Source organism: Protobothrops mucrosquamatus, unplaced genomic scaffold, assembly GCF_001527695.2.
Source record: "Protobothrops mucrosquamatus isolate PMUCROS unplaced genomic scaffold, P.Mucros_1.0 scaffold2914, whole genome shotgun sequence".
In the NCBI taxonomy this organism is placed as follows: domain Eukaryota; kingdom Metazoa; phylum Chordata; class Lepidosauria; order Squamata; family Viperidae; genus Protobothrops; species Protobothrops mucrosquamatus.
Genome location: NW_015388940.1, coordinates 54018 through 82009, shown reverse-complemented (window position 1 = coordinate 82009; position 27992 = coordinate 54018). Strand labels below are relative to the sequence as shown.

At 39.9% G+C, this 27992-nt stretch overlaps 1 protein-coding gene across 1 annotated transcript in view; it reads left to right on the top strand.

The window, feature by feature from the left end:
• Positions 1 to 27992, top strand: part of SASH1 (SAM and SH3 domain containing 1) — a 66001-nt gene that overhangs the window by 13215 nt on the left and 24794 nt on the right. Inside the window, exons 4-6 of the mRNA XM_015825988.2 lie at positions 12282 to 12414; positions 17879 to 18222; positions 23744 to 23815. Of these exons, the coding sequence (XP_015681474.1) occupies positions 12282 to 12414; positions 17879 to 18222; positions 23744 to 23815 (549 nt within the window). The remainder of the gene's footprint in view (positions 1 to 12281; positions 12415 to 17878; positions 18223 to 23743; positions 23816 to 27992) is intronic.

Here is a 27992-nt window from a genome sequence, read left to right as displayed (position 1 = left end):
CTACAGGGTCAGTTAAATTAGAAAAATGTGGGATAGACAGCATCACCACCAGATGGATTTGTAACTGGCTGACAAACCGTGCTCAACAAATCGTCCTTAATGGTACTACGTCTACATGGAGGGAAGTAAGCAGTGGGGTACCACATGTTTCCGTCTTAGGCCCAGTACTCTTCAATATCTTCATAAATGATTTAGATGAAAGAGGAGAAGGGGAACTCAAATTTGCAGATGACACTAAGCTGGCAGGAATAGCTAACACCCCAGAAGACAAGCTCAGGATCTAAAAAGAGCTTGAAAGACTTGAACAATAGGCCCTATCCAACAACATGAAATTTAATGTGGAGAAAAGCAAGGTTTTAAACTTAGGCAGGAAAAACCAAAGGCACAAGTACAGAGTAGGCTCAAAAACAGTAACTGTGAGGGGGAACTTGGAGTCCTAGTGGACGATCACTTAACATGAGCCAGAGTGTGCAACAGCAGCCAAAAAAGCTAATACAATAGTTGGTTGTATAAACAGAGTCATAGAATCAAAAATCAGGCCACACCTGGAATACTGCATCCGGTTTTGGTCACCAAAAAAGTTGTTGAGACTTTGGGAAAAAGTGCAAAGAAGAGCAACTAAGATGATTAAAGGCCTGGAGACAAAAACATACGAAGAATGTTTGCAGGAATTGGATATGGCCAGTTTAGAGAAAAGAAGAACTAGGGGTGACATGATAGCAGTATTCCAGTATTTGAGGGGCTGCCACAAAGAAAAGGGGGTCAACATATTTTCCAAAGCACCAGAAAGCAAGACAAGAAACAATGGATGGAAACTAATCAAGGAGAGAAGCAACTTGGAATTAAGGAGAGACTTCCTAACAGGACAATTAACCAGTGGAACAGTTTGCCTTCAGAAGTTGTAGGGGCTTCATCACTGGAGGTTTTTAAGAAAAGACTGGACTGCTACCTATCTGAAATGATGTAGGGTCTCCTGCTTGAGCAGGGGATTGGACTAGTCACTAGAAGACCTCCAAGGTCCCTTCCAGCTCTATTCTGATTGATTGAGATGGCAGCATAAAAAATTAATAAATGAATTTATAGTCATTTGCAGCATCCCATGCTCATATAACTGCAATTTTATTTTTTGCTGGAAACCAGTGTTTACTTCTTATCATAGGCAATGGATTTATTTAAGGACCATGTCATTCACTTAAATGACTGCTGCATTCACTTAACGACCAATGGAAAAAAATGGGTCAGTTATGTGGGTGCTTTGAATTATGATTGTCATGAAATACAAATGGAAATTACAGTCGTAGGTCAAGGACTACCTATAGAAATATAAAAGATAAATTCCACTAGGATTGGATGTTGGGGTTTTTTTTTATTTCAGAGAGGTTTATGGTAGAACTGGGCGTGAGCAAAAGCTAACCAGCTTTTATCTTTCTCTCCAAAGACCCACCAGACGAGCTGGGTAATTGTACTTATTTTTAAAGGCAGTCAAATATCTTTCCAGGTTTTTTTATTTTAATTTCAAAGAGTTTTTTAATTTATTCTAGCACTTCTTGAAAGGAAGGTCACCATAAAAGTAGTAAAAGTGGTAAAAGTTCTATTTTACCATTTCTGAAATATAATAATGTGAGCTATTTCTGCAAAGGGGTTTTGTAGCTGCTGGACAGATTCACATATGTACAGATGAGCACTTAAAAGAAAAAAGAAAAGAAATTTGCCATCAGTACATGACATACTGAAAGGATTTAATTAATATTGAACTTGCTTCTTCACCTTCTGTCATTTACAGTTTTTCTCATGGCAAATTAAGATGTTTGGTCTCTGACTGAGCTTAAAAAAGAACTAGCAAGGGAGAGGCTACTACCCCTCATCCCTATATCTGCAGTAAGGCTGCTCTCTGTTACTATATTGTTAATTATAGGCTCCGTTTAGACCAGTCCATCTCTGACTTTCTAGAACAGGGGTGTCAAACTGCCGGCCCGCGGACCGATTGCATCATACGGAGGCTGCACCCACCCCAGCTCTGGCAATGCAAAAAAAGTCACGACACGTCATGTGATGTGGCGAGTTTGATACCTATGTTCTGGAACAAGCCAAACTGGCAACTGCATTGTATTCCGATAGATTTATTTCAGTATTCTGATAGCTCCATGGCCAATTTGTAGTTTAGGGAGCTTTTTCACAAGTTTCCTAGTGTGTGTTCTCTAAGAAGAGGTGGTATGTCATGGTGTAAGTCAGGCTGACTCTTCATAAATATTTTGTTATACTTCCTTTGAGTTTACTCCTAGTACTAACTAATGATTAACTTAGTCATGATGAGTTCAATAAACTACAATTGATTGTTTTTGTATAAGTTAAGCCATAAGCCATGGTTTATAATCATAATGATTAGGTTCACTCAATATGTCAAGACAAAACAAAGCACATTGCCTTATGATTTAGCATAAAGCATGAGCCCAGTTCTGCTTTTCAAGGAGTACTTAGCAGATCATAATTTGAAGGAATTTAAAAAACCATAATTCATCTCTAATGACCTTTTGACCTATTTTACTTCCAGGAATCAGTGAATCTAGTCTACTGCTCCAGACTTTAATGTCCACAAATAAATTGTACATTTCATAAAGGGGCATGAAAAGCAAATTAAAATGGTAGGAGTGTGATCTGTAAAGCAAAATGTCCAATTCGAAATATGTTGATTCAGCAATAAACCCTTCAATGACTCTCCAGTACAGCAGCCAAACAGATAACAACAAGTATTTCCACTCCATGCAGCACCTTGTCATTATCCTGTCAATGGCAGACACATAAACAAACAAAAAAGTTCATCTACAGGTGAAAGGGATGCCACATTTCAAAGTCCAAAAATCTTTCTTGGAACCCAAAGAATGTAAAGGCAGGAAGTACTCCAATTTATTTCAGAGATTGTCAACCCACAGTATCAGTCAAGGTAGAGCTGGTGTTCTAATTATAATTAATAATAATATAGCCCTGTCAGTGTGTGTGATGTGTTATGAGTAACAAGAAAACAAGCCTCTCTCTGAGAAAATATTTAACACACACACACACACACACACACACAAATTCAACCCAGATGAAATATGGGGGAGGAGAAAGGTAGAAGGGAAGATTACAATGCTAATGTTAATGGTGTAAATATATTGTCAGTTTTGCTTTTCAGTGGTTCTCTCTGCTGATGCCTTGTGAAATTTCTAATAAGATCACAAGTTATTAGTCAAGTAATATCTGCAAATATAAATATAATTAAATAACAGAGGCAGGGAAAACCATTACTAAAACAAAACATCATCAAAAGCAGATTGGACTCAATATGTCGTGATAATCCTTCTAAAAGACAATAAATATGTATCTGCCTTGATTCAATTTATCTCTATATAGATGTATTTATATCTATACATAAATTTGTCTTAGTGAAATAGTAGCCTTAAGGCAGTTTAAAAAAGTAATACTAATATTAGCTTCAGTCTTAAAATTTACCTTTTTTAAAAAAAAAATCTCACAGTCAGTGCCAAAAAGTAATATATTATTCCTCCCTCTTATTGCCAGCTTTTAAATATATTTACAGTAAATTAATATAAGATTGCTTCTTGTTTTTCTTTTTAGCTACATTAGTTCTTTCATTTTTCTTTCTATCTCTCCCCATGTTCAGTACTTACAGAAGAGTCCATAGCTGGTATCTTCTAAAGTTTCCATCTTGGTGGAGAATTCTAGTAATTACAATCTCAAAAACCTCTTCATTGGGGAATGTGAGAGTAGCATAAAGCAGCATGGTATGATTAAGTGGCTAAATAGTATATAACATCTAAATTATATAAGAATTAAGTACGCATTCAACAAGAAACATGCTCTGTTTTTGTTGGGGATGGGTGGAGGGAGAAAAGCTAATTCTTTACTCCATTCCTCACTCAGAGAGAAAATTTTACTTGTATAGTACTTGAATACCTTTTCCCACATCTGCGATTAAAGGAATCAACATAATAGAAGTCTTCAAGCCTTCCAGATGTGCTGGATCACAAATCCAATCATTTGCTCCGCCAGGGCACAGAGAATTAGGTTAGAGAAGGCTGAATAATGACAGATACATTGTTCTCCTCCTCAGGAGGGGCTTATGAAAAGCTTTAAGATGGTTCAGAGTGCAATTCACTAGGTAGTTTGCATTAGGTAGGGCAACTCAGGGAGCAAAGTTATGGCCAATATCCAAAGCAATCTTGCATGAACCAAAATGTCCCTCTGACAGTGCATTTTGCTGTCATGCTTGATTCTGAGCCATCGAATGAAAACAGGATAATAGATCCTTGCCAATGAGATTTAAATGGAATTGGAAGTTAATAATATGTTCAGACTACATCTGTGCAGCTACAGCTTAATTGAGCTCCAGATCCAAGGGCTCTGGACAGAACAATAGAGCTTCATTAACACTATTTTTCCACTGTCTTGGCCTGTAGTTCCTTTTTCATTCCCTACGTGTGACAACTTCCAAATTCTCATTTTATATTCAGTGGGAAAATCAAGGCTTAACAAGTTGAAACAGCCAGCAGGGGATGCTGTAGAAGTAGAAGTAGTGAATTTCTTGGACCTCTGCCTCATCTCACAGGAACATCCATACAAATCAAAATTAAAACCCTCCTCATTTTGAAATGTGCATTTCATTGCTCCGTGGAGAGAGAGAGAGAGACAAAAAATAATACCGTTTTCAGTATTTCCAAACCTGGTACTTTCTAATTTTCCTATGCTGCCTGGGGTTGATGGGAATTATAGTCCAAGCCATTGGAAAAGCATCAGGGTAGGCTACATAATATGGAGGGTTTTCAATGAGGTCCCATCTGCCAAGTATGTGTTATTTCTTTTTTGTTACTTTTTAGGGTGATTTCGCTCTGTAACTTAATGAAACTATTTTTAAAAAAAGAAATGAAAGAATGGCTGCATTATATAACTTATAAAAGAGTTTTAACCTTATGACTTTAAATATTGATCAGTCAAATGTGCATACAGTATTTGTGCGGTGATCTTAGAACATATTTACCCCATGTGGCATGTAAATATGAAATGATTAGATAGTTCTGATGAAATTGGTTTAATGGTTAATTCTACAATAGTTTGTTCAAAAAGAGAACTAACTTTCTATAACAGTACAGAATTCTGTAGTGTCTCTCTCTGTGTGTACATGCATATATACACACCCCAAAAATCAAGAAGGAACTTATTTGGTAAATGCTTTTTAAATATGTGACTGGAGCCAATCTTTTGAAACATGTTTCAAACATGTTTCAGAACTGGTGCAAACTGATTGAAGAAATTCTGTTACTGTTTAAGTACTAGATGAATGCAGAGCTGAACTATGTGAAGTGGGTGTTCTCCCATTTCTTCAAGACCTGGAAAATTGATGCAATTTAACAAGTAGTTGGATTAATTTTGTCAATTACATAATTTCAAACTCAAATACTGTAAAACTAATAAATAAATTCTGTTACTTTTTGGAACTGTATGGCTACTCGTTGGTTTGGATAGCTTTTTTAAAAAGTTCTTAGCAAATATATCTAATTTAAAGGAATATAACTCAGGACCTAAACAAAGCTGATGAATGTAAAGATGTTTAGTTTAGTTTTCTGCACTTGATCTTGTTTCTTAAAAAAAAAGTGATATAGTGATTTACAACCACCACCACCACCCCAAAAAAAAAACCTAAATTCAAATCCATTCTCAACTATGGAAGACAACTGGATGACCTTGGGCCCAGCCTCTTTATAAGGGTTATTTTGGAATAGGAAACATCCACTATTTTGAGCTCTTGTAACATTTGGATGAGATTCTTGGGGTTTTTTGGGGGGGGGAAGCCTCATTACCCAGTAAAACCAGGACAAGACTGTTAGCCATTCTTTGAGTAATGCTCAGTTTTGTATGTGTGTCTATGTATTCTATGACAGTTTTCTGTTTCTTAGCATTTCAAACTCTTTTTGCAGAGGTGCAATAGTGTTTTATGAGCTGCTCTTCCCCACCCATTTTTCATTCATTGAAATTCCACTGACAATTATTAAGGAACTAGGGGGTCAGAAAGTGTCAGTAAACCTCTGGTGCAAGAAAAGCTGGCATTGTTTCCCTCTTCCTGTCTTTGTGGTGAATAGATTTAGTTACACTCGGTAACTTCTTCCTCTCTTCCGGAGGGGGAGAATTATATGGGCAAAAAGTAGCCAGTGTTTTAATTCCTTTCCCCCATTTTCTTCATATAGGAAATGGCTATTAGTAAAACAAATGCTCTATCAAGTTGTGTGGCTCCCAAATCCGATCACTTTGTGCAGAGGGTAAAGTCCAGTATTATTCACTTAAGGCCTAAAATTTAGAGTTACACAGCTGAAAAGAGCAGCCCTCTAGGGAGAATTATTCAGAACAGAGTATTAGACTTCTTAAATGCCAAAGCTGGGAAGTCATCAAGCCTGTCACATAATATTCAAAGGATGTGTTTCCCCCCCCCCCCCGTTGCAAAGGGAGAAAAGAACAGGAAGGGCTCCTCTCTGTGGCTACTATATATGTCGCAAACCAGCATGCTGAGTTTTTCTGATCCTTTCCTTTCCCTTACTTGATGTCTTTTTTGAAGATAAGTGCTTTGCTCGGTCAGCCATATCTTTACCGTTTGATTAAAATATAATTTTCTAACAGCTTTCTGTTTCCTCTGAACAAGATGCAGGGATTGTGAAGAGTTTTTTTTCCCCCTAGGAGTGTGTATTTGTTTTTACAAACCAATTATCTAAGCAAGTGAGCGTAGGGTTTGGTCAAAAAAGATCTATTTGACGGCAGATGAATACTACAGTTAGTTAAATAAAGTAAGAGGCCACAATGCCTCTTTAAAATGGACTAGCACAGTGGTTCTCAACCTTTTTAATGCCGCGACCCCAACCGGTCGTAAGTCGAGGACTAAACCGGTCGTAAGTCGAGGACTACCCAACTGGTCGTAAGTCGAGGACTCTCCCTGCCCGGGAGCGCCGCACATGCGTGGTTCCGCCCCCTGCGCCGGCCGAGGCATAGCTGGCAAGCGGCAGAGACGGAGCAGGCTGACCACCAGCTGGCCCAGCCCAAGGGAGGTAAGGCACCCGCTGGAAAAGGGGAAAAAAATGGCGGACAAAAAAAATGGCGGACAGCCTTGCTTGGCGACCCCCATGAAATGGTCGATCAACCCCAAATGGGGTCCCGACCCACAGGTTGAGAACCACTGGACTAGCAAGTCCTTCAACTTTTCCCAAGTTTAGCTTGGAAATCTAGAATGGCTAGTACAGAACATGTTTATATATGGCTCCGGAATTATTGTCCATGTATATCCTTGTGGAATACTTTGAATCCGATACTTAGAGAAGGTTGCTTTTGTACAGGCAAGAACAACCAAGCCTTGATCTAGATAAGTAGGCAAATAAATGATTGGATTCTCCAAATATATTAGATCTGCTTCTCATTTTAACCAAGCGACAAGGTAGTTGAGAAATACAGGGATTACAATACCAACCAATGGTTTGCAGTAATCTATGGTTTCTGATCTGCTGCTCTGAATAGTTTGGGACCAATTTTAGCAGAGATTGTTCTTGTTCTTCCAGGTCTTGTCTTGATTTCAGCAGTTTTGTTTAACTTCCTTTTTTTTTTAACATTGTTTGCCAGCTGACAATGTTGCTAGCTGAAAACGTCTTTGTTTTTCTCCTGCTTTGTAATAATGAATTGTATTCATTTTCAAGTCCTCACACAGCTGCTTAGAAAAATCGATGTACATTGAAAGTAGACAAAAGCCCAGTCCCAGCCTTAGAGGGTCAGAGTTTTCATTCATCTGCAGAACTGTAGGCCTAACAGGTCGGCCACTTTTTGGAATCTGTGAACAACTGTATATGAAAAGTAAGAATCCATTCACATTTGCAGAAATGTGTAAAGATTATATATAGCCTTTGTTTACTTAAGGATTGAGTGAATTGTACCATTTAAGTTTCTCCTTAGTTTTAGATTGCTTCTCTCCTTGGTTAGTTTCCATCCGTTGCTTCTTGTCCTGCCTTCAGGCGCCTTGGAAAATAGCTTGACTCCCTCTTCTTTGTGGCAGCCCCTGAAATATTGGAATACTGCTATCATGTCCCCCCTCGTCCTTCTCTTCATTAAACTAGACATACCCAATTCCAGCAGCCGTTCCTTATATGCTTTAGCCTCCAGTCCCCTAATCATCTTTGTTGTACAGAGAAGAGCAACAAAGATGATTAGGGGACTGGAGGCTAAAGCATATATGGAAAGGCTGCTGGAATTGGGTATGTCTAGTTTAATGAAGAGAAGGACGAGGGGGGACATGATAGCAGTATTCCAATATCTCAGGGACTGCCACAAAAAAGAGGGAGTCAAGCTATTTTCCAAGGCGCCTGAAGGCAGGACAAGAAGCAATGGATGGAAATTAACCAAGGAGAGAAGCAACCTAGAACTAAGGAGAAACTTCCTGACAGTTAGAACAATTAACCAGTTGAACACCCTGCCTCCAGAAGTGGTGAATGCCCCAACACTGGAAGTTTTTAAGAAGAGACTGGACAGCCATTTGTCTGAAATGGTATAGGGTTTCCTGCCTGAGCAGGGGGTTGGACTAGATGACCTCCAAAGTCCCTTCCAACTTATTATTATTATTATTGTTGTTATTATTATTATTATTATTATTATTATTAGCAGGGGTGCCTAACATACGCAAGAAACTATCTTTAGATAAATGCATATGTAATAAAACATACTATAACACACACACACTCACACACACGTGTGTGTGTGTGTATTGAAACACTGCCTATTTCTTGTAAGTAATCAGATAGTTATGAAATGAAAAATTAGTTGTGATACAGATAGGAAATAAAGTTAAGCTAACACAACTGAGTTAAACAGTAATTCGGTATGTTAATTAGTCATTTCTTGGATGGACTTTTTATCGGTATATTTAGAAAGCAGATCATGACTGAAAAAGCAACGATACAGGCAGATCAAGAGATACAAATCAATTCTTTAAAATGTGAATTTCAGGAGCTGTTTCTTTAGATAGTAAATACATACTTGCCCAAATTACATGAATAAGCTTAGGTTGAGATACAGAATTCAATGGGAGTCAGAGCTTGCAAAGGAAACTGAAAACTGTCCATCTTTTCCTAAGACCATATTAGCAACTGAGACAGTTTCCTGACTTCTAATTCCACTTTGTTAATGAAGAAGCACGGAGAACTTCCAAACAACTTGGGTTGGGAAGTTTTGGACCATCTGACAAAAGTTTTGCTTCAGTTTATTGTTGGAGAACTTCATAACTGCAAATGCTTTTGACCTGGTTCCCCTGTGCTTTTTCATGCAGTTGTGGAATATATTGACCCATTTTTGGCTGGCATTAGAACATCGCTGATGTGTCAGAGATGCACTTGTTCCAAAAGAAGCTGGGAAAAAGAATCCGCCTTCCTATATTTGCCAAAAGAAAACCCTGTTGGCCTTGCAATATTTTGCTGGCGGCTGAATAGGATGCTATCTCTTTAAAGGCAGGATAATTTTCTGAACTAGCTTGGTCAATTTGTTATGGTTTAAAACTGTGGAGCCAGCTGTCTGCAATCTGATGTAATGTTGCCATGGAAACTAGAAATGAAACACTTAAGCATTCACTACAGAATTTCTGCATCCGACATTAGCCAAAATAATTAAGACTTGAGCCATTAGGGGCTTTTGAATGAAAGGGGTGGGGGCTTACAGTGTGGTTGAAAACCAAGCTGTTCCTGTTTACACTATTGCAATTCCATGTGTTTTCTTCTTTGAAATATGCAAAGAAGTCGCTTTGTAGAATTACTGCTTTCCATATAGAGGGTTATACACGTTGTGGGGCCCTCTTTTTTGGCACAGAGTTACTGACTATGTTGAAACATTTTCAAGCAGAAATCTGCGTGCCTGTGGATGCAAATGACTCAAAAGTTGTTGAATTGGAAGCATTCTGATCTCTGAGTGGGATAGCCAAAGTGCCACATGCTGCAAAATGCTCCCTTTTGGTATTAATATGCAAATACCATTTGGGGAGGAAATTACTTAACATAGGGGCCAGTTCATACTTTTCCTGTAATGCATGTGTATTCAATGCAAAAGCATCTCTCTAAAAGCATTTTTTTCTGAACATATCCAAACAAAGTGCAAAGAGAAAGAGTGTATCTGTAAGGAGTTTTAAAATGTCCTGTTTTATTTTAGAATCCAAGCAGGACAATATGGCTGCATTTCTATTTGCACATAAAGCTAAATTGTTTGAACGATGACCCAAAGCCTAGTAGAGTGAAACAGTGACATCCAGATCGCAAGGAGTAATCGTTTGATCCTACTCTGCCCTAGTTGGACCTCAGTAGGAATTCTGTGTCCAGTTCTGGGGCATCACAGTTCAAAAATGACGATGGCTAAGGTGAACCAACAAGATTATGAAAGAATGGTGGACCAAGTCCTATGCACCCTTGGAAGGGGCAGTAGGTGGCAATTTTAGGTAAAGTAAAGGATTCCCCTATCCAGTCATGTGTGACTCTAGGAGGTAGTGCCCCGTTTCTTAGCCAAAGGAGCCAGCGTTATCTGAAGACAATTCCGTGGTTATCTGACCAGTATGTCGAGGTGCATGGAACATGGTTACCTTCCCACCAAAGTGGTACCTATTTATCTACTTGCATTTGCATGCTTTCGAAGTGCTCGGTTGGCAAGAGCTGGGATGAGTAACGGGAGCTCACCCCATCGTGCGGTGCTCAGGTCTGAAAGCTGGGCTATCAGCTTTCCAACTGACAAGCTCAGCGTCTTTAACCGATGAGCCCTCATGTCCCCAGCTTGATACATATGGGCATTATATACATTGCTGTTAAATAAAGCCTATTTTGTCCGACTTAAAACAGAGCTAGACAATAAGGCACAATTTCAACCTGGCAACTTAAATGACCCAAAGTTCACCCACAGGAAGTTGCTTTTGGGGTTCTGAGCTGGGAGGCTGGAATTGGGATGAATTGGTCAGAGCTGTGTGTGAAAGCAAAGGCCGAAATAAAGTCTTTGGAGAGTTCCAGCTGGAATCTTCTCCGCTCCTTGGAATGCAAGCCTGTACAGTGGCAGTTCTGTACTGTAAAAGCCAAGAGTTAAGTCTCCCTCTTCTTCTTCTTTTTTTTTCTTTCTTTCTTTTGGTCTCCCCCTTTCTACTTTTGTGCACAGAAATTCTAAATGGGGCCAAACAGAGGAAGTAGCATATTGAGCACTGGGTCTGGCTTGAAAATGAGAGCTCTGATTTGGTTCACAAGGAATGGATTGTTTCAGCCTGTGGTGTCACTGCTGCTGGAGAGGGAGGATTCTTTATGTCTCTGTAATGCTGGATACTTGAGGGAAAACAGCTGGAACGGAGCAGGCAGCATCAGATGTGAGACCAAATGGGAAGCTGGGGAGTATGGGCTAAACTAAGTGCCTGCAAAGGTCAGAGTTTTCCTTTGGTCAATTCCTGAGGAATGCTTGGTCTGTATTAACAGCCAGTTTTGAGAGTCTTTAGAATGGGAAGCCTGGGATGGGGATGAGAGAAAAAAAAATTCTATGACTCTTTATAATTAATAAAATACATCGGAGTGGAGAAGATGAGCTCTCCTCTTCCTTTCCCTCCCTTTCCCTCTCTCCCTCTCTCTCTCCCTCCCCACCTCCTCATTTTTGCTGCTGTTGCTGTTTTTGATTTTCCTTGTTAAGGCTGGAAAAAAGGAGTCAATGAGAATGTTTCAGTTCAGTGCAGAAAAAGCAGTTTGTAACCAGGTTTTTCAATGTGAAGTTTCGCCAGGCCAGGAAGACCATTGCCTGACCCAAACCACAGGAGCTTAACTAACAGGGCTCAGAGAGTGCTAGGAAAGTGTCCTGCCTGTGCTGTGTAGGAAGGCAACGTGGAGTCTGCTATTATTACACAATGTGCAGAGGCAGAGAAGAGGATGAGGGCTGGAACGCGTTTTGGTGCCTGAGACCTTACTTCGTGCTAATTTAGAAGTGAAAATGGTATGTTCCATTCTTTTTAAAATACTCTGTGTGTATTTGTGTGTGTGTGTGTGTGTGTGTGTGTGTGTGTGAGAGAGAGAGAGAGAGAGAGAGAGAGAGAGAGAGAGAGAGAGAGAGAGAGAGAGAGATTGTGAATATTCAGGATGAGAGATGAACTGTTTTAAGTTTCAGGGCTTGCCTTGTTTTAGGACTCTGGAAAAAGGGACTCTTCCTTGCCTTGAGCTGTGCAACAATTCCTCTACTAACATTTCCTTTTGCTTCCCTGCCAGTCAAGAGAGCAGTCAGATGATGAATCAGAAGAATCAGTGAAGTTTAAGAGACTGCATAAGTTGGTCAACTCAACTCGCAGAGTGAGAAAGAAATTAATTCGAGTGGAAGAAATTAAAAAGCCCAGCACTGAAGGTAAGAATTAACAGCTTTAACGAGAAGATGTGCTGGGTAGTGGTCAGAACGGTGCGGTGAAAAAAAAGGAGAGGGTGGGGGGTGCCACCCCTTTGGAAAAGCATATGAGAAACTTGCCGTAGGAAAAGAAGAAACATTTGGTCACCCTCTGAATTGATTTTCTCATGCATTGTGCTCAAGTTAATCAGCAGGATGAGAATAGCTCTTTGCATTAGCAGTGTAATTTTATGGCTGTACTCTATTGCATATACTCTGTTTTTTAGGTACAGTTATTTACCATGGCTTTTTGTGTGACTGGGTTGTCTTTCTTCTTTTATTGCAACATAATAATTTATTGGGGACAGTCTCAAGTGTAAAGGCTATAGAGAGGTTATTATTGGTGGATGGATGGACTATACCAGACTAACTTTCACCAACTTCCCCCCTCCCATCCTGCAAACTGCAATCCCAAAGTGACTTTTGGGGGAATGCACCTGGAGCAGAAAATCAGCCAAACAGAATTCCTCCTGAAACTGGACAGAAACGGGACAGACTCCCTGATCCATAACCTTGACTACCAAATTCATTAGCAGACTTAGTTCTGCATTTGGCAATATAGTAGGAGAATCTCCATAGTTGAGTATACGCTTTTCCAGGAAGTGACTAATGTTTCAAGAGGTTTTCATTAATGAAATGTAATAGTACCAGGTTAAGAGATTCTGGAGAGCAGAGTACTGGTAGGAGCAGAAGATACATTGCCTTTCTGGTATAAAAAAAAAAAAAAGTAAATTTTCTAAAGCCTCTGTCACTTTGCTTCGTTCTTGCTTTTTTCCCCCCCTCACAAGTTCCGAAGCCAAGAAATATGACTTGTAAATGAGCTGTGTTGTTCAGGGGGGGGTGAAAAACTGTAAGAGAAAATACGAGTGGGGCTTATCCCAAGGGTTAGAAAGCGAGTACGTTTGTCATGGGATGCTGAAACATCTGCCTGACCAAAACCACACCCTTCAAGTCTGGCAAATGGTTCTTTCAGCAGACTTTCTGATGAGTCTGTCAGAAAATAGAGATGCATCACTTCAGTAGAAGTCAAAGAATGCCACAACTGATTCCATGGGATAGAGAGATTTTAAAGTAAAATACAATGAGTTTCATTTTTATAGCATTTATTTGAATTTAATTTAAAAATAAAATGACAATTGGACATTAAATATTATTCCACAGCAATAACTAATTATTCCATAGCAATATATATATTTAAATTCGGGAAAGGAGAGGCCTGATAGAGATGTGATTTTTTTCTGTGATAATAAAAATAACTAAGGAACTCTGACCTTTTCCAAGCTCTTGAAATCAAAGGCAAGGAAAGCTTGTTCCATACTCTGTTACTATACAGGTAGTCCTCAACGTATGACCACACAATTGGGCCCAAAATTTCTGTTGCTAAGTGAGACATTTGTTAAGTGAGTTTTGCCCCATTTTACAACTTTTGTTGCCACAGTTGTTAAGTGAATCACTGCAGTTGGTAAATTAGCAACACGGTTGTTAAGGGAAACTGGTTTCCCCATTGACTTGGCTTGTCAGAAGGTCGCAAAAGATGATCACATGCATCCTGGACATTGCAACTGTCATAAATAGGAGTCAGTTGCCATCTGAATTTTGATCATGTGACCACGGGGATGGTTGTAAGCGTGAAAAACGGTCATAAGTCACTTTTTTCAGTAACTTTGTAACTTTAAACGATCACTAAATGAACCGTTGTAACTCGAGGATTGCCTTTACTGGTTTCCTATGAACTTTTACCTTACATTTTTTAAAAAATATATAATTTTAAAATAATAAAATAATAAGGCTATGCAGGCTTATCCATACTTGGCCTGGGAAGAAAGATCAACAGAGGATAGGAATTTATCCTGACATATGTAGACACATATGTAGTAAGGGTTGGATTTGACCTCTAACTCGAAGCATTTTTTGTAGCTGAGACCAATGCACTTTTGGTCATTTGCTGTGGTAATGCATCATCTTAATAGCTTATTATTTTGATGACTGCATTGCAAGTCATAAAGGGGGGCTTTTCAGCCTTCATCAGCTTCAAAATCTGAAGTTTTGATTGGAGCCAGTTGTAGGGACCATATATCATCTATGTTCAACTCCACCAGTTGCCAGTTTGTCTTCAAGCACAAGCCGGAGTGTGTTTGAAACCAGATTACTAGTACACAACATCTGCCATTTTCTCTGCTCCCCAAACTTCCAATGCCATCACTGTAGCTACATTCTGGCCTTCCTCATAGACACATCTCTGATGCCATTATGCAAAGAGGTAAAGAAATGTCTTTATTTCCACGGTAAATTCTATTCCTTCCAGCTTTTCATGATTGGGTTTTGTTTTGTATTCTTAGGATTGAAACTTAATTATTTTAAGTTAGGTTAATTTATTTTCTGCAGAGCTTTTAGTCTGCGCTGTAATGTGAATATGTGGCTATTAATTTGTAGTGTATTTTAATCTTTCGGTTATCTGCTCTCCCAGCCAACATTTGAAGAATGTTTGTGTTTCTTTTTTTCTCATACAATGAGTCGTAGCTCTTGAATTTCTATAAATATGTAGACATTTCTTGCTATGACCTTTGTAAGCACAACATTAGCCTTTTTAGAGTTGATGAAACGCAGTGCAGACTTTCCAGGATTTTATTTGAGAGGAGAATCAAATTAGTACACAAAACATTAAGTGAATGTATTACAAGTTTGAGTTCAATCAAAATATTTGGAACATTCAAATTAAAAGTTAAATATTCAGTGTATTTTGTTGGATTCCTTTCCCTGCTGTATCTTGTTCTACTCTCAAAGTAGATAAATATGTCATAATATAGTATGGATTTTCCCCTTCTACTAAGAAAAAGGAGGAGAAGGAAAGGAATTTTTTTTAAAAAATATAGCTTTCCAAATTGAGTATTTCTATTCATATGTGACTTTCACTATATTCAGCTTGACTATATGTAGATAGAGAGAGTGGGTTATGACACCTATCATTTTCCTTAACTTCTCCATGTAATCATAGACACGCAACAAGTTTACTTTCCTAGTTTTGCCCTTTCTTACTTAAAATGGAACACTCAGTATGAAACCTCCTTCAGACAGATGTTCTGTCCATGGTTTGCCAGATTAGTGCATACAAACATCTTAGGCAATAAATTCACAATTGATGACAATATTTTAAGCCCAAACTACCTATTTCTAATTTTAAATTCACTTCTTTGGCATAGTTTACAATTATGTGTGCTAGAAACAAAACAGGCTATATCCAGAGCTGCTGCTACTGCCTCCTTCTGACATTCCTTTAAATCAGACATGTCCAAAGTCCGGCCCGCGGGCCATTTGCGGCCCACGTTCCGGTTTAATACGGCCCTCTAACAGCCCTCCCTGCTCTATGTAAATGCGGCCCTCCCACGGCCCTCCGGCAAGTCCCATGAGAGAGAGAGAGACAGAAACAGAGACAGAGGCACTTGCACTTGCACTTCTGTCTCTCTCTCTCTCTCTCTCTCTCATGGGACTTGCCCCCTTGCAGGGCTCCTCATTGGCCCTGCGCCCGGGTGCCCCGCCCCCTGGGAGAAGGGCGGCCAGGAAGTCCCTTTCCCGGGCTGGCCCCGTCCCAGGCGCACGTGGCTGGGGAGCCATGCAGGGAAGCCCCGGGATCCCCGCTGGGAGCAACCCCCCCAGAGCCTTTGCTGAGTGGGTCAGCCCTCCTGTAAGCTGCAGCCTCGAGAGAGAGCAGCCCTGCAATGTCCAGCCGGCGCAACCATTGGCCAAGCAGCAGCAGAGCCGGAGATGGAAGGTCAGTGGCAGGGGGGGAGGGAGGGAGCTCTGAGTCTGCAGAGCACCGCCGTGAAGCGGCCACGGGGCGGGTGGCAACCCCCCCAGCTTACTTGTACCAGGCAGCAGTCCTGGCTGCGGCATTGCTTCCTGGCCTGTCCCCAGGCCGCTCCCTGCGCAGCCGAGCCGGCCACGTGTCTCCCCGGGCTGGGCCGCGCGACAGTCCTTGCTGGGGTGGCGGCTGGTGGGGGCATCGCTCCCTGGACCGTCCCCAGGCCGCTCCCTGCCTGGGCAGCCGAGCCGGCCACGCGTCTCCCCGAGCCAGTCCGTGGTGCCCTGGGCGCCTTCTGCTGCCTCCTGCCCCCCCACACGCTTGGCCATCCCAGGACCTCCGCCCATTTTCCCACGCCCGGAGCAGGAGAGGAAGCGCTGCTTTCTGGGCATCGAAAGGGGCTTACCCCTCCCAGCCCCCCGTCCACCGGGGCGACGGCGCTCCTCTGGACCGGGGCTGTGCGAATCGCAGCCTGCAGGATTTGGCCCTGGAAAGGCCGGACTGGCCAGCCGGCCAGGGAGGCCAAGCAGCCCCAGCGAGGGAGCCGCTCCTGCCCTGTGGCCGGCTGGCCAGGAATCCCATCTGGCTCGGCGGGAAGCTCGGGGGCTGCCTGAGTGCCGCAGGGGTGTCCACCTCAACCGCTTCTGGCAGGCCCGCTAATTGTGGGCTCCCTGCCGGCTTCCTCCGTGAGCCAGGCATCCGGGACTCCACGGAGCCGCCCCTAATTGCGCCCCGCGAGGGCTTGACTGAGCCCCGGCCTGATCTCCAAAACGCAGCTTGCCCGAATTCTTTCTGCCTCCTGGGGGAAGTTGCGCTTCGTGGCCCAATTATTGTGGCCATCCTTGTTGTTGAGAGAGAGAGAGAGAGAGAGAGGGAGAGGAAAAAGAGGAAAGAAAGAGAAAGAAGGAGAAAAGAGAAAGTATGCCATTTGCAATTAACTTGGCATAAAATAATTCATTTGCATTTAATTGTAATGGTTCAAAGAATGTTCGGAAAAATGTTCAGCCCTCCAGCACGTTCACTTCATCCAATCTGGCCCTCTTTGAAAAAAGTTTGGACACCCCTGCTTTAAATATATGAAAACTGACAGATCATTCACTGCATTCCTCTTTCATTCATAAACTCAGTCTTCTGTATCTGTACTCCCATCATCACACCGGTTTTCCTTTGAACTTCCTATCTATTTCTCATTTTACTTTATTAATTACATATAAATAGCTGAATTTATCCTTGCACAGCAAATTCTATTCCTTTCAGCTTTTCACTATTGGATTATTTTTTCTTTTGGTATTATTAGGATTGAAATTTAATTATTTAAGTTAGGTTAATTTATTTTCTGCAGAGAGTTGGCTTTCTCCAAAAATCATCTAATATTGTTGAGATATACATCAGTATGCCAGTATTGCTTCTATTGCATCTGTTTTATTCCTTGATGGTGCCCAGATTCTTCTGTTATTCAACTGCAAGTAGTCCTTGACTTACAACAGTTCATTTAGTCACCGTTCAAAGTTACAACGGCACTGGGGAAAAAATGACTGATGATATACTTCTCCCTCCCTCCCTCCCTCCCTCCCTCCCTCCCTCTCCATTAGTTAGTGAGAACTAATATAATGGCATATTCCCTTTCAGGTGTGGATGAACACTCCTTTGATACTCCCGCAGGACCAGATGGTAGATCTGCACTTTACTCTGGAATTCACAAGAAGCAACTCATTTTGGATAATTCCTCTGAAAAACAGCCAGATAATGAAAGTGATTCACTGACCTTATCTCCTTCATCTAGCAGCCTGGACACTTGGGGTACAAACAGGAAATTGCTTAAGACCTTCAGTAAATCTGATAGTCGTGGCCTTATAAAACCCCCCAAAAAGCTTGGGACATTCTTTTCTTATCCGGAAGAGGATAAAATACCCAAAGTTTGCCGTTCTTTAACAGATGGAGAAATGAAGAACCTTGGCTCTCTCAGTCATGGGGTAAGTAAAGAAAGCATTTGCTTTTATGACAGCAGGTGCAAGCATCATGTCCTGGTATCTTTGGAGGAAATCCAAAGTATCAGGAAGCAGATCCGGCTAAAAAAGGCAGATCCTAATTATTCATGTTCTAGAGCTTTTCTCTGTCAGCGTCCTGCTAGGAAAGGTGTATCGCCTTCCATCTGCGATCTGCAGCTGCTTCATCACAAACCCAAGAGGCTAGGAAGAGGTGGAAGCTGTGGCTTCTCCAACAGAAGGCTTCGAGGGTGCAATTCAGTCAGCGAGTTCAATATCACATATGTGGTGGAAAGAAGCCTGTACAGTCACCTCAACCTATCGCATCTGGTGCGGCCCATGACTGACAGAACCTTGAGCAAAAGTGAAGAACAGGAGTTGAGGCGGTGCCTACTGGAGGAAGAGGCGGCGGCAAAGAGGAAGTGGGCTGCTACAGTCGATCGCTGTACAAAAAGGGTTCTTTTGAGAATCCACCAAAAGTCTGTGAGTTTTCACCAAAGGTGGCCACAAGCTCCCATGAGGTTGCAGTCAGCATTGCTTGGGTTTTTTTTCCATGTTTGAAAGGGCTTAACATTTCATTGCCTTTCTTTTCTCTTCCCTCAGTCCTCTCCTAATTACTGGCCAATGAGATATTCGAATAAATATTGAGACAAATATGTTCCATATTTGCTTGAATCAACAATAGTAAGAAGAAATAAATAAATATATAACTAAATACATAGAACCCATTTGTGCAATGGTTAAGGCACCAGGCTAGAAGAAGTGGGAGTCTGTGAGTTCTAGTCCCATCTTAGCCATGAACACCAGCTGGGTGACCTTGGGCCAGTCACTCTCTTTCAGCCCAACTCAGCTCACAAGATTGTTGTTCTGGGAAAAATAGGAGGAGGAAGTGGAAACTCGGGTTTACCACCTTGGGTTATTTATAAAAAGAATAAAGGCAGGATAAATCTAAAACAAAATAAATATAATTCTAATTAATGCCTGTGCACGCAGATGATAGATTCTGAACTCAGGTAATGTGAGATGGTTCAGATGATGTTGTCTGGCCCATCATGTGGAGAAAGGTCTGCTTCAGATTTACAGATACAGAATTTTAGGTGTATGTTACAATTCACATTTCTACCCTGCTAGATTGACCAAAAAAAGCCCACCTTCTCTCAAATTGGCTCCATCTGACTGATGAAAAGGTGCTGTGAATCTTTCCTAAAAAGGAATAGAAATGCTACATGGATGAAACTAGAGCAGGATCTTCATTCCTTCCTTTTTGGGAGGCATTTTTTTGTATCTTTCCAAATATCCCACATGTACTTGATATGTTTGTTTTTTCTGTGCTGGCTCCCATATTTCTTCAGAGCCCCTCTGATGAGAGCAGCCCATCATAAGCTTCTGCCAGTGTCATTGCTCCTTAACAAATTCTCAAGCCCTTTAGAAAGATTTGCAGCATGATGATTCCACTGGAGAAGAAAAGGTGGGAGGGGTCATTTCCATTATTTTTCTTGGCACAGTCGCAAGGCTGCAAGCCCACCAATCAGCTCATTATGCTGCAGATGACAATACCCAGGAAAAGCAATTCCCATGCATTGCGATCTTGGCATAACTGTGGTTTTCCCAGCTGCCAAGCTAGTAGTGGTGATGAGTGGGTGATGTGGAGAAAAATCATATTTCTGTGTACTCTGCATCATTAACTCCTTTAAACATTGCGATTCATGCAGGGGTGGAAGAAGTGGAGGGACTCGTATTGGAATCTCAGCTTATTCTTTATCTCTGTATGCTGACTAGGTGCGGTGGAAGGGAGAAGTACGGTATTTGTATGTGTGTAAAAAAGAGAAAAGAAAGCAGTGAACTGAAGAGAAAATCGATAGATAAATGAAAAGGATACACATAAAGAAGAAAGAGATAGAAATAGAGAGGGAAAAGGGGGATCCTACCATTTTTTTTGACTGAGGATCCATCCATCATCACATTATGTAGCTATTGATAACTTTCTTCTCAGAAAATATGGTTCTCAGTGATTATTAAAAAAAAAAAAGATTGTCACTCTTAATTTTCACCAGGCAAAGATCTGTATAGATCCTTTGCCCTGGCAAATATGCTTAGGATTGCAGGCCATAATTGCTCTGTAAACATTTATTTCCCAGCTCAGAGATAGGAAAGTAAGGATGAGAGCCAGGGATATAAAGCCATCTGGGGAGTTCATAACTGGATTGTATTTTTGAACCAAGGTCTTGGGTTGAGGCAATCATGACTAGCGTTCCAAGAAACTTAAGGAAAGAAAATTGATTCTGACTGACAAAATCTCATTTTTTGCAAATTTGTAAACTATGGCTGCAGTTGGCTAATAGCCATTGTAAAGCTGTAATATTTTTTTTCTAGGACAATTTATTCTTTTTCTTCAATGCTTTATATGTTAATTGTTTCTGCCCTACAGTGTAACATATTTTATTAAAATAATTTATTTGACGAAGATGGTATGTAGAGAATATTTCAAATGGTGAAATACACTTTTGTGCACATTATGTGCTTATATAAGAAGCAATAACATATTTTCTAAAAAAAACAACCTTAACATTTTGTCCTGCAAATTATCTGATTATAAGCCCGTTACTATTACTTACTGTGTACTGCCAATATTGGTAGCAGGAATTGAACATTCTTATATGATGTGACCTAGGGAGTCTACATACCTACAACCTATAGCCCAGGTGTGTTCAAATTCTGGGAGTTGAAGTCCGCAGATCTTAAAGTTGCCACAGTTGAACACCCCTGCTATAGCCTGGGAAATACTAGATAAGTGTAGGTGCCAGGCCTTTTCTGCTGTGGCACCCAGACTGTGGGATCTCTCCTGCCCACCCCCACCCCACCATCTACCCTTGTCAGTGTTGAGTTTCTGGAGATCCCTCAAGATCTGGTTATGCCAGCAGGGCTGGGGTCCCCAGGAATGTGTGAACTACAATAGTGAGGTGCTCTGTTATTGTTAACATCCCTTTGTCTATTATTCTTTGTTTTAGTTTGGGTTTTCATATTTTAATGTATTTATTAACACCTTTTAGCTCTGTTGTACCTTGCCCAGAATTGCTTGCTTGTGAGAGGGGTAGTTATATAAATTGGTCTAATACAGTGGTTCTCAACCTTTTTAATGCCGCGACCCCAACCGGTCGTAAGTCGAGGACTAAACCGGTCGTAAGTCGAGGACTAAACCGGTCGTAAGTCGAGGACTACCCAACCGGTCGTAAGTCGAGGACTTTCCCTGCCCGGGAGCACCGCGCATGCGTGGTTCCGCCCCCTGCGCCAGCCGAGGCGTAGCTGGCAAGCGGAAGAGACGGAGCAGGCCGACCACCAGCTGGCCCAGCCCAAGGGAGGTAAGGCACCCGCCGGAAAAGGGGAAAAAAATGGCGGACAAAAAAAATGACAGACAAAAAAATGGCGGACAGCCTTGCTTGGCGACCCCCGTGAAATGGTCGATCGACCCCAAATAGGGTCCCGACCCACAGGTTGAGAACCACTGGTCTAATAAATTAATATAATATAATATAATATAATATAATATAATATAATATAATATAATATAATATAATAAATATAATATAATATAATAAATATAATATAATATAATATAATATAATATAATATAATATAATATAATATAATATAATATAATATAATATAATATAATATAATATAATATAAACTAGGATGTGCTTGGATTGCATTCTTGGAGAAAAAGCTATATCTCTTCCTTTTTTCATATAAAAACTTGGATTAAGCCCTCTTTTATGAAGATCAGATACTTTATACCCTGCTTGTGAATTTTAGGCACTACTCTACACTGTTTTTCTCTAAGATCATAATTCATGTTTACTGCAACCTCAGGAGCTATGGTACCCCTTGTCAATAGGACTGATTACATGTGTTGCTGTTATATATGTTATGGGCATTTAAATTTATTTTAGTGGCCCAAGGCATGCCTAGAACTTTTAAAGTATGTGCATGATCATTTCATTTAAGAGTCTACAGTCTTTCCATCAACAGTTTTATTTAGCATGTTTTTGTGAAATAAATGAAAGTAATGAGCTGTATGTCCAATAGCAAGCATAACGATACAGTTCCTTGAAATATAGCATATTGTTAAAAAGCTTTTAACTGTGAGAAGTTTTTTGTGTGTTTATGATTCCATATACCATCCATGCCAACTGTGAATTCTGTCATACATGCTCACTGCTTGCATACATGTTCATACAAAAATACATGAAGATCCCCCAAATGTAATCCTTGTTTGATATTAAAAGATGATGTGAACTTTCTGAGTTAACTTTTTAAAACTGTTATAGCATTCCTTTGTTGTTGACTATCTTGTTAAATGGATATTTTCAGGAAGAAATACAATTACATGTTCACCAGCAAAGGCTTGTTTGTTAAGGATAAAAACATACTTTATATAGGTTGTCTGGTAGAGCTTATAATTGGCTTTTAGCAATGTATTAATTGGTAACAGACATAATAATGAGATATTACATATATTACAAATATCTCATTTATTTACAGTATTTATTATTTATAAAGTATATGATGGAGGATAATCATGTCCCGATGTGTTGTTGTTCTTGTTGTTTTTCTATAAGATGAAGAAAAGCAGAGGGATTAAGGTTGAAGGACAAGGTGTAAATGCATAGATCAAGAGACAGAAATAGAGAGCCAATTTATTTCTGGAAAAGGCAAACATCTGCATTGTAGAACTGAAAGGGAACAGGGCAGTTCTATTGAGCTCCAAAGGACTAGTGTCTTTTCAATAATGAACACTTTACATATGAGGATCATTATTAAGCACCAAGTAAATATGCTTTCACTTGACTGTGTTTTTCAGCTTTGAAAAGAAAATTAGTGTCATTACACTGACCTGTTTAGGCAAGCAAAATTATTCTATTCAGTTGTCAGTGTTTCTTGCTTGAGATGTTTCTCTGAGAACAACTCATTTCTCTAATTACTTCTGCAAGATTATGCCACTGCACATATCACCTACTGTATTCCATCTTGTAGTTGTATGAAAACTGCTTTGTTCCATACAGGCCTTGGTTACAGATATGGAGTCTCTGAAAATGGAAATTGTCATTTGTTCAGAGATGGAAGAAGTCATTATTGAGTGATCAACCATTGAATCAGATGCTTAAAATTTCAAAGCTTTTGTCTGTTTCTAGTACCATTAAAGTGGAACATTTTGTTGTTGTTAATATTCTGTACCTAAATGACTCCCAAAACATGGGCTATGTAAAACTATTCCTCACTTAGGAAATCCTTTTAATACTCCTTTATTGAAGATCCTGAAGCAATAAAATAATTAGTAAAAGACCAGGAAGGGGACATGATGCATGAACATAATCCAAAACATTTTTTCATGCTTGCTGCTGTTATTTGTACAAGTGAGACATTTCTCTAGTGTCTTCTCTGCCCAAGAAAACAATTGACACCATGCGGATTTTGTGGTAAAATATTACGAATTTGCCTTATTTCACAGAGAACCTGCAGCTTTGGTGGCTTTGATTTGGCAAATCGCTCACTGCACATTGGAAACAGTTCAGATCAAATTGTGAGTATGACATTCAGTCATAAGATACATTCATACAGCCCAACGGTGGTGTTTGTAATGTGTTTCAAAATTAAAATGCTATAAATTTGGATTTGCTATAAAAGTAGCTAGAAGACCCAGGAGGATAATATCCATTTTCAATTATAATAGACTGAGCTGCTTCTTCATACTTTTATATTGCATTTCAAAAGACGTCATTTTCTAATGACAAATATCTTTATGATTGATTGATTGATTGATTTGCCATCAAGTTGGTATCGACTCATAGTGACCTTATAGATAGATTTTCTCCATGACAATCTGTCCCTAACCTGGTTCATTCAGGTCTTCCAATGATACACCCATCACCATTCTAAATGAATTCATCTACCTTGCTTCTGGTCATCTTCTCTTTTTCCTTCCACCTTTCCCGGCATTAGACTCTTTTCCAGAATGATAGTTTTTTTTTCAATATGCCTGAAGTAGGATGATTTGAACCTGTTCATTTATGCCTTAAGTGAGAACTCTGGGTTGATTTATTTGATGATCCCATTTGTTTGTTTTATTGGTTGTCCTTGGTATTCTCAGGAATCTCCTCCAATTCAAAGTTCAAAAGTGAAAATACTCTTTCTATTATGCATTTTGAAGATCTCACAGGAAATACCATGGTTTGCACTATTTTGATCTTTTTAGGTATAACCACATCATGCTATAATAATTGTGGTGTATGATGCTCTTTGACTACATGAATAATGTATTAATACCAGAGAAAATTATTAGCACTAAAATGAATGTCCAAAAGTGTCATGACATGCTTATTAATCAAACACTAATACCAGACAATGCTCTGTGTAATTCTGAACATCATTTTGTACTTTGGCCACATGCAATCCTGGACAATTAGTAATGAAACTCCCTAAGATCATAAACTTTTAAAATTTAACAAAAAGTTGGATATGGATGTTTTAAATTATGTTTTTTAATTTTTTTCTATTCAAAAGGAAGATGTGTAGCAGAATGTCATAAAATTATGAGAGTGACAAGGACTGTACTACTAGAAAACATTAGGAGATGACTCAGTCTTTGAAATTCCAAAAGAATAAAAATTTAGTTCAGAGGAAGCTTGTCAATCTATATGTCAAACAAGATTTTTTTTATTCGATCTTGTGACCATTCAGAAAACTATGATAATTGTTAACACGAGGACAGGTGAAATGGGGTGTTTCCTAGGCAATTAGAAAGCATTAGTATTTATTCTACAAGAAGAATAAGATAGCTAGTAAAAGTCAACTATTCCAACCATATTTGCCATGGTTTTATTGGCCAGTCAGGATATTTAGCTTAACTAAGAGTATCAGATGAGTGAAAATCATCCTCCCTCTTCATCAAGTTATTCTATCCAATGAATAAAGTATTCCAAAATAAGCTGATTAAAACTAAACTGGAGCCAAAAGCATAGGAAAGGTGTAGTGTCTAATGCATAGTAGTCCAATTTTCACATTTACTTATTCTACCCTTGCTTTCTCACTAATCATTCTGAAGAGGCCTGAAGGGAATCTGTATTCACTTGGACAGCTCTCAGCATATTCCTGAATTCAATGAACAGAGTACAGATATGTCTCAGCAAATATATAGTTCCTCTTCCCATATTCTATATTCCCATATTTCAGCTGCAAACAAAGCTGGGGAAGGCAAAGATAAAGAAAATGTGAGGACATGAAGAGCATAACTCCATCCTGTATACATTTTTGCCCTGCTTAGGAAGGATATCACATTGAGAAAATGTTCAGTAGTGAATTGAATTGTTTCCAAGTTGTTTGATGCTAATACATAAGACTGAGCCAATAATTTTCTTTGAGAACTTCCAATTTAAAATGTAAGGTTCTATTTTATTGTCCTGAATCATCTTACAGATCTCCCTTTTTCTTAGGGTTGCCGCTTTGACTATAGGCAGTGGGACTAGGCAGCTGGGATCATCATGTTTAGTTCTTGAAGGACTACACATATCACTGGTCTTGCGTGATGAACAGGAATGAAGAAATTAAATTTTTCCAGACTGTTACCAGTTTTATGTTATTGAGTGTATATCTATTTCAATTGAAAAACAATTGCAGTTCACGCATGAAAATCAAAACAGCTTTTTAAAATTCATAGCCATTGATTTGTGTTGCAGAAGTTAGAAATGCTCAACCAACAATAATAGAATAGAATAGAATTCTTTATTGGCCAAGTGTAGTTGGACCCACAAGGAATTTGTTTCCGGTGCATAAGCTCTCAGTGTACATACAAGTAATAGTGATAACCATGATCATATACAACATGAAAATACATTCATCATAAATCATATACAACATGAAAATACATTCATCATACAGCATCATAAATCATAAGATGCAACACAGTGATAGTCATAGACTACTAGCTAAGCAAACAACATAAATCATACTAGGGTACAAAAAAAACAATATAAATTGTAAGATACAAGCAGCAAAGTTATAGTCATAAGATAAGGATAGGTAATAGGAAAGATGAGGAGTATCATAGTAATACAGCTTTACTAAGTATTTTGACAGTGTTGTAGGAATTAGTTGCTAAGCAGAGTGATGGCATGGGGAAAAAAATTGTCCTTGTGTCTAGTCGTTCTGGTGTGCAATGCCCTATAGCAGGGGTAGACAACCTTGGCTCTTTTATGACTCGTGGACTTCAACTCCCAGAATTCCTGAGCCAGCTATGCTGGCTCAAGAATTCTGGGAGTTGAAGTCCACGAGTCATAAAAGAGCCAAGGTTGCCTACCCCTGCCCTATAGCGTCTTCTTGAGGGAAGAAGTTGAAATACTTTGTGTCCAGGATGTGAGGGGTCTGTAGATATTTTTACAGCTCTCTTTCTTGCTCATGCAGTATACAGGTCCTCAATGGAAGGCAGGCTGGTAGCAATTGCTTTTTCTGCATATGAGAAACTTGCATTTCAAGAGCATTATTTGCATTTCTTGTAGACTGCCATAATAGAAAGTTATGTCTAAAAACCTTTCTTTTTGATTTTTCTGCCAATGAATTGCTTATTCAAATGAACTTTGGGTTGGAGAATGGACAGGATTTAGACAGATGGGAAGAGCAAGAAAGAACAAAGGAAGGAATGTTATTTATATAACGTATATAAATTCTCACTGCCATGTGACAGTGAGATGGAAGTAACAAGGGAAATGTAGGTCAAGAAAAGAAAGTTGTGGGAAGCAGTGCGTTTCTGATTTGATTTGGGGATTCTCTGGGAGTCTTGAATTAAAAAGGGGGTGGGGTGGGGAGTTGATCTCATCCTCTTGTCTCTAAGTATTGCTGCCTTTTGTGCTGAATAGCTGAATGGCAACTCATCCATATGTTCACAGAACCCTATTTTGAGAAATTGACGCTGATGTATAATTTCACTCTGAATCGTTAATATTCCTTTTAACATTAGGCAAGACTTTCTCATGAATGACTGTGATGTTCTTTTGCTTGTTTTTTTTGGGACTGTTTTTTTTTCCCCTTTCATTTTTTTTTTCATGCTTTTGTGTATCTAGATTGGTTTTTCCTGCTCCAGGAGCCAATTTTGTGGTTTTGTTGAGCATTTGGGGATTTAGTAGGACAGGCAAGAGAGCATTGACATTAATCTGTGATTCCGTTACTAAAACACATCCTTCTCCTTTCCAAGTGTATCCAAACCATTGAGTTCCTGAATTGCCACAGAGTGATCTCTATAGAGGAGAGACGGAAATGTCTCTGAAAACATCTGGGCTGAATCCCTGGCCAGATGGAAAGTCTCAGGAGGGTGGGGGTGATACACAGCTGCATGAGGCTGGATCTCTAGAACACACGCATACGAAAGAAGACTTCAGGATATTAACCAGTTAGCAGGTTCTTGCTAGAGTTTGGAGCTCCCCTGCCCAAAACGAAGGCCTTCTATCAATCCTTGTTTTAGTTGGGAATTTTTCTATCTTCATCCATCTATGGCAGAGGTCCCCAATCTTTTGGGCACCTGGGACTGGTTCTGTGGAGAGAGGTTTTTCCGCAGACCGGAGGGGGCGTGGTTTTGTGTGCTGCCTGCATCCCACGGATGGGGTTTTGCTTGTTTGTGCGGCCCAGTTGTTGGCATGCCGCAGCCCGGTACTAGTCCACGGACTGGGGGTTGGAGACCCCTGATCTATGGAACCTAAAGCCATTTCATT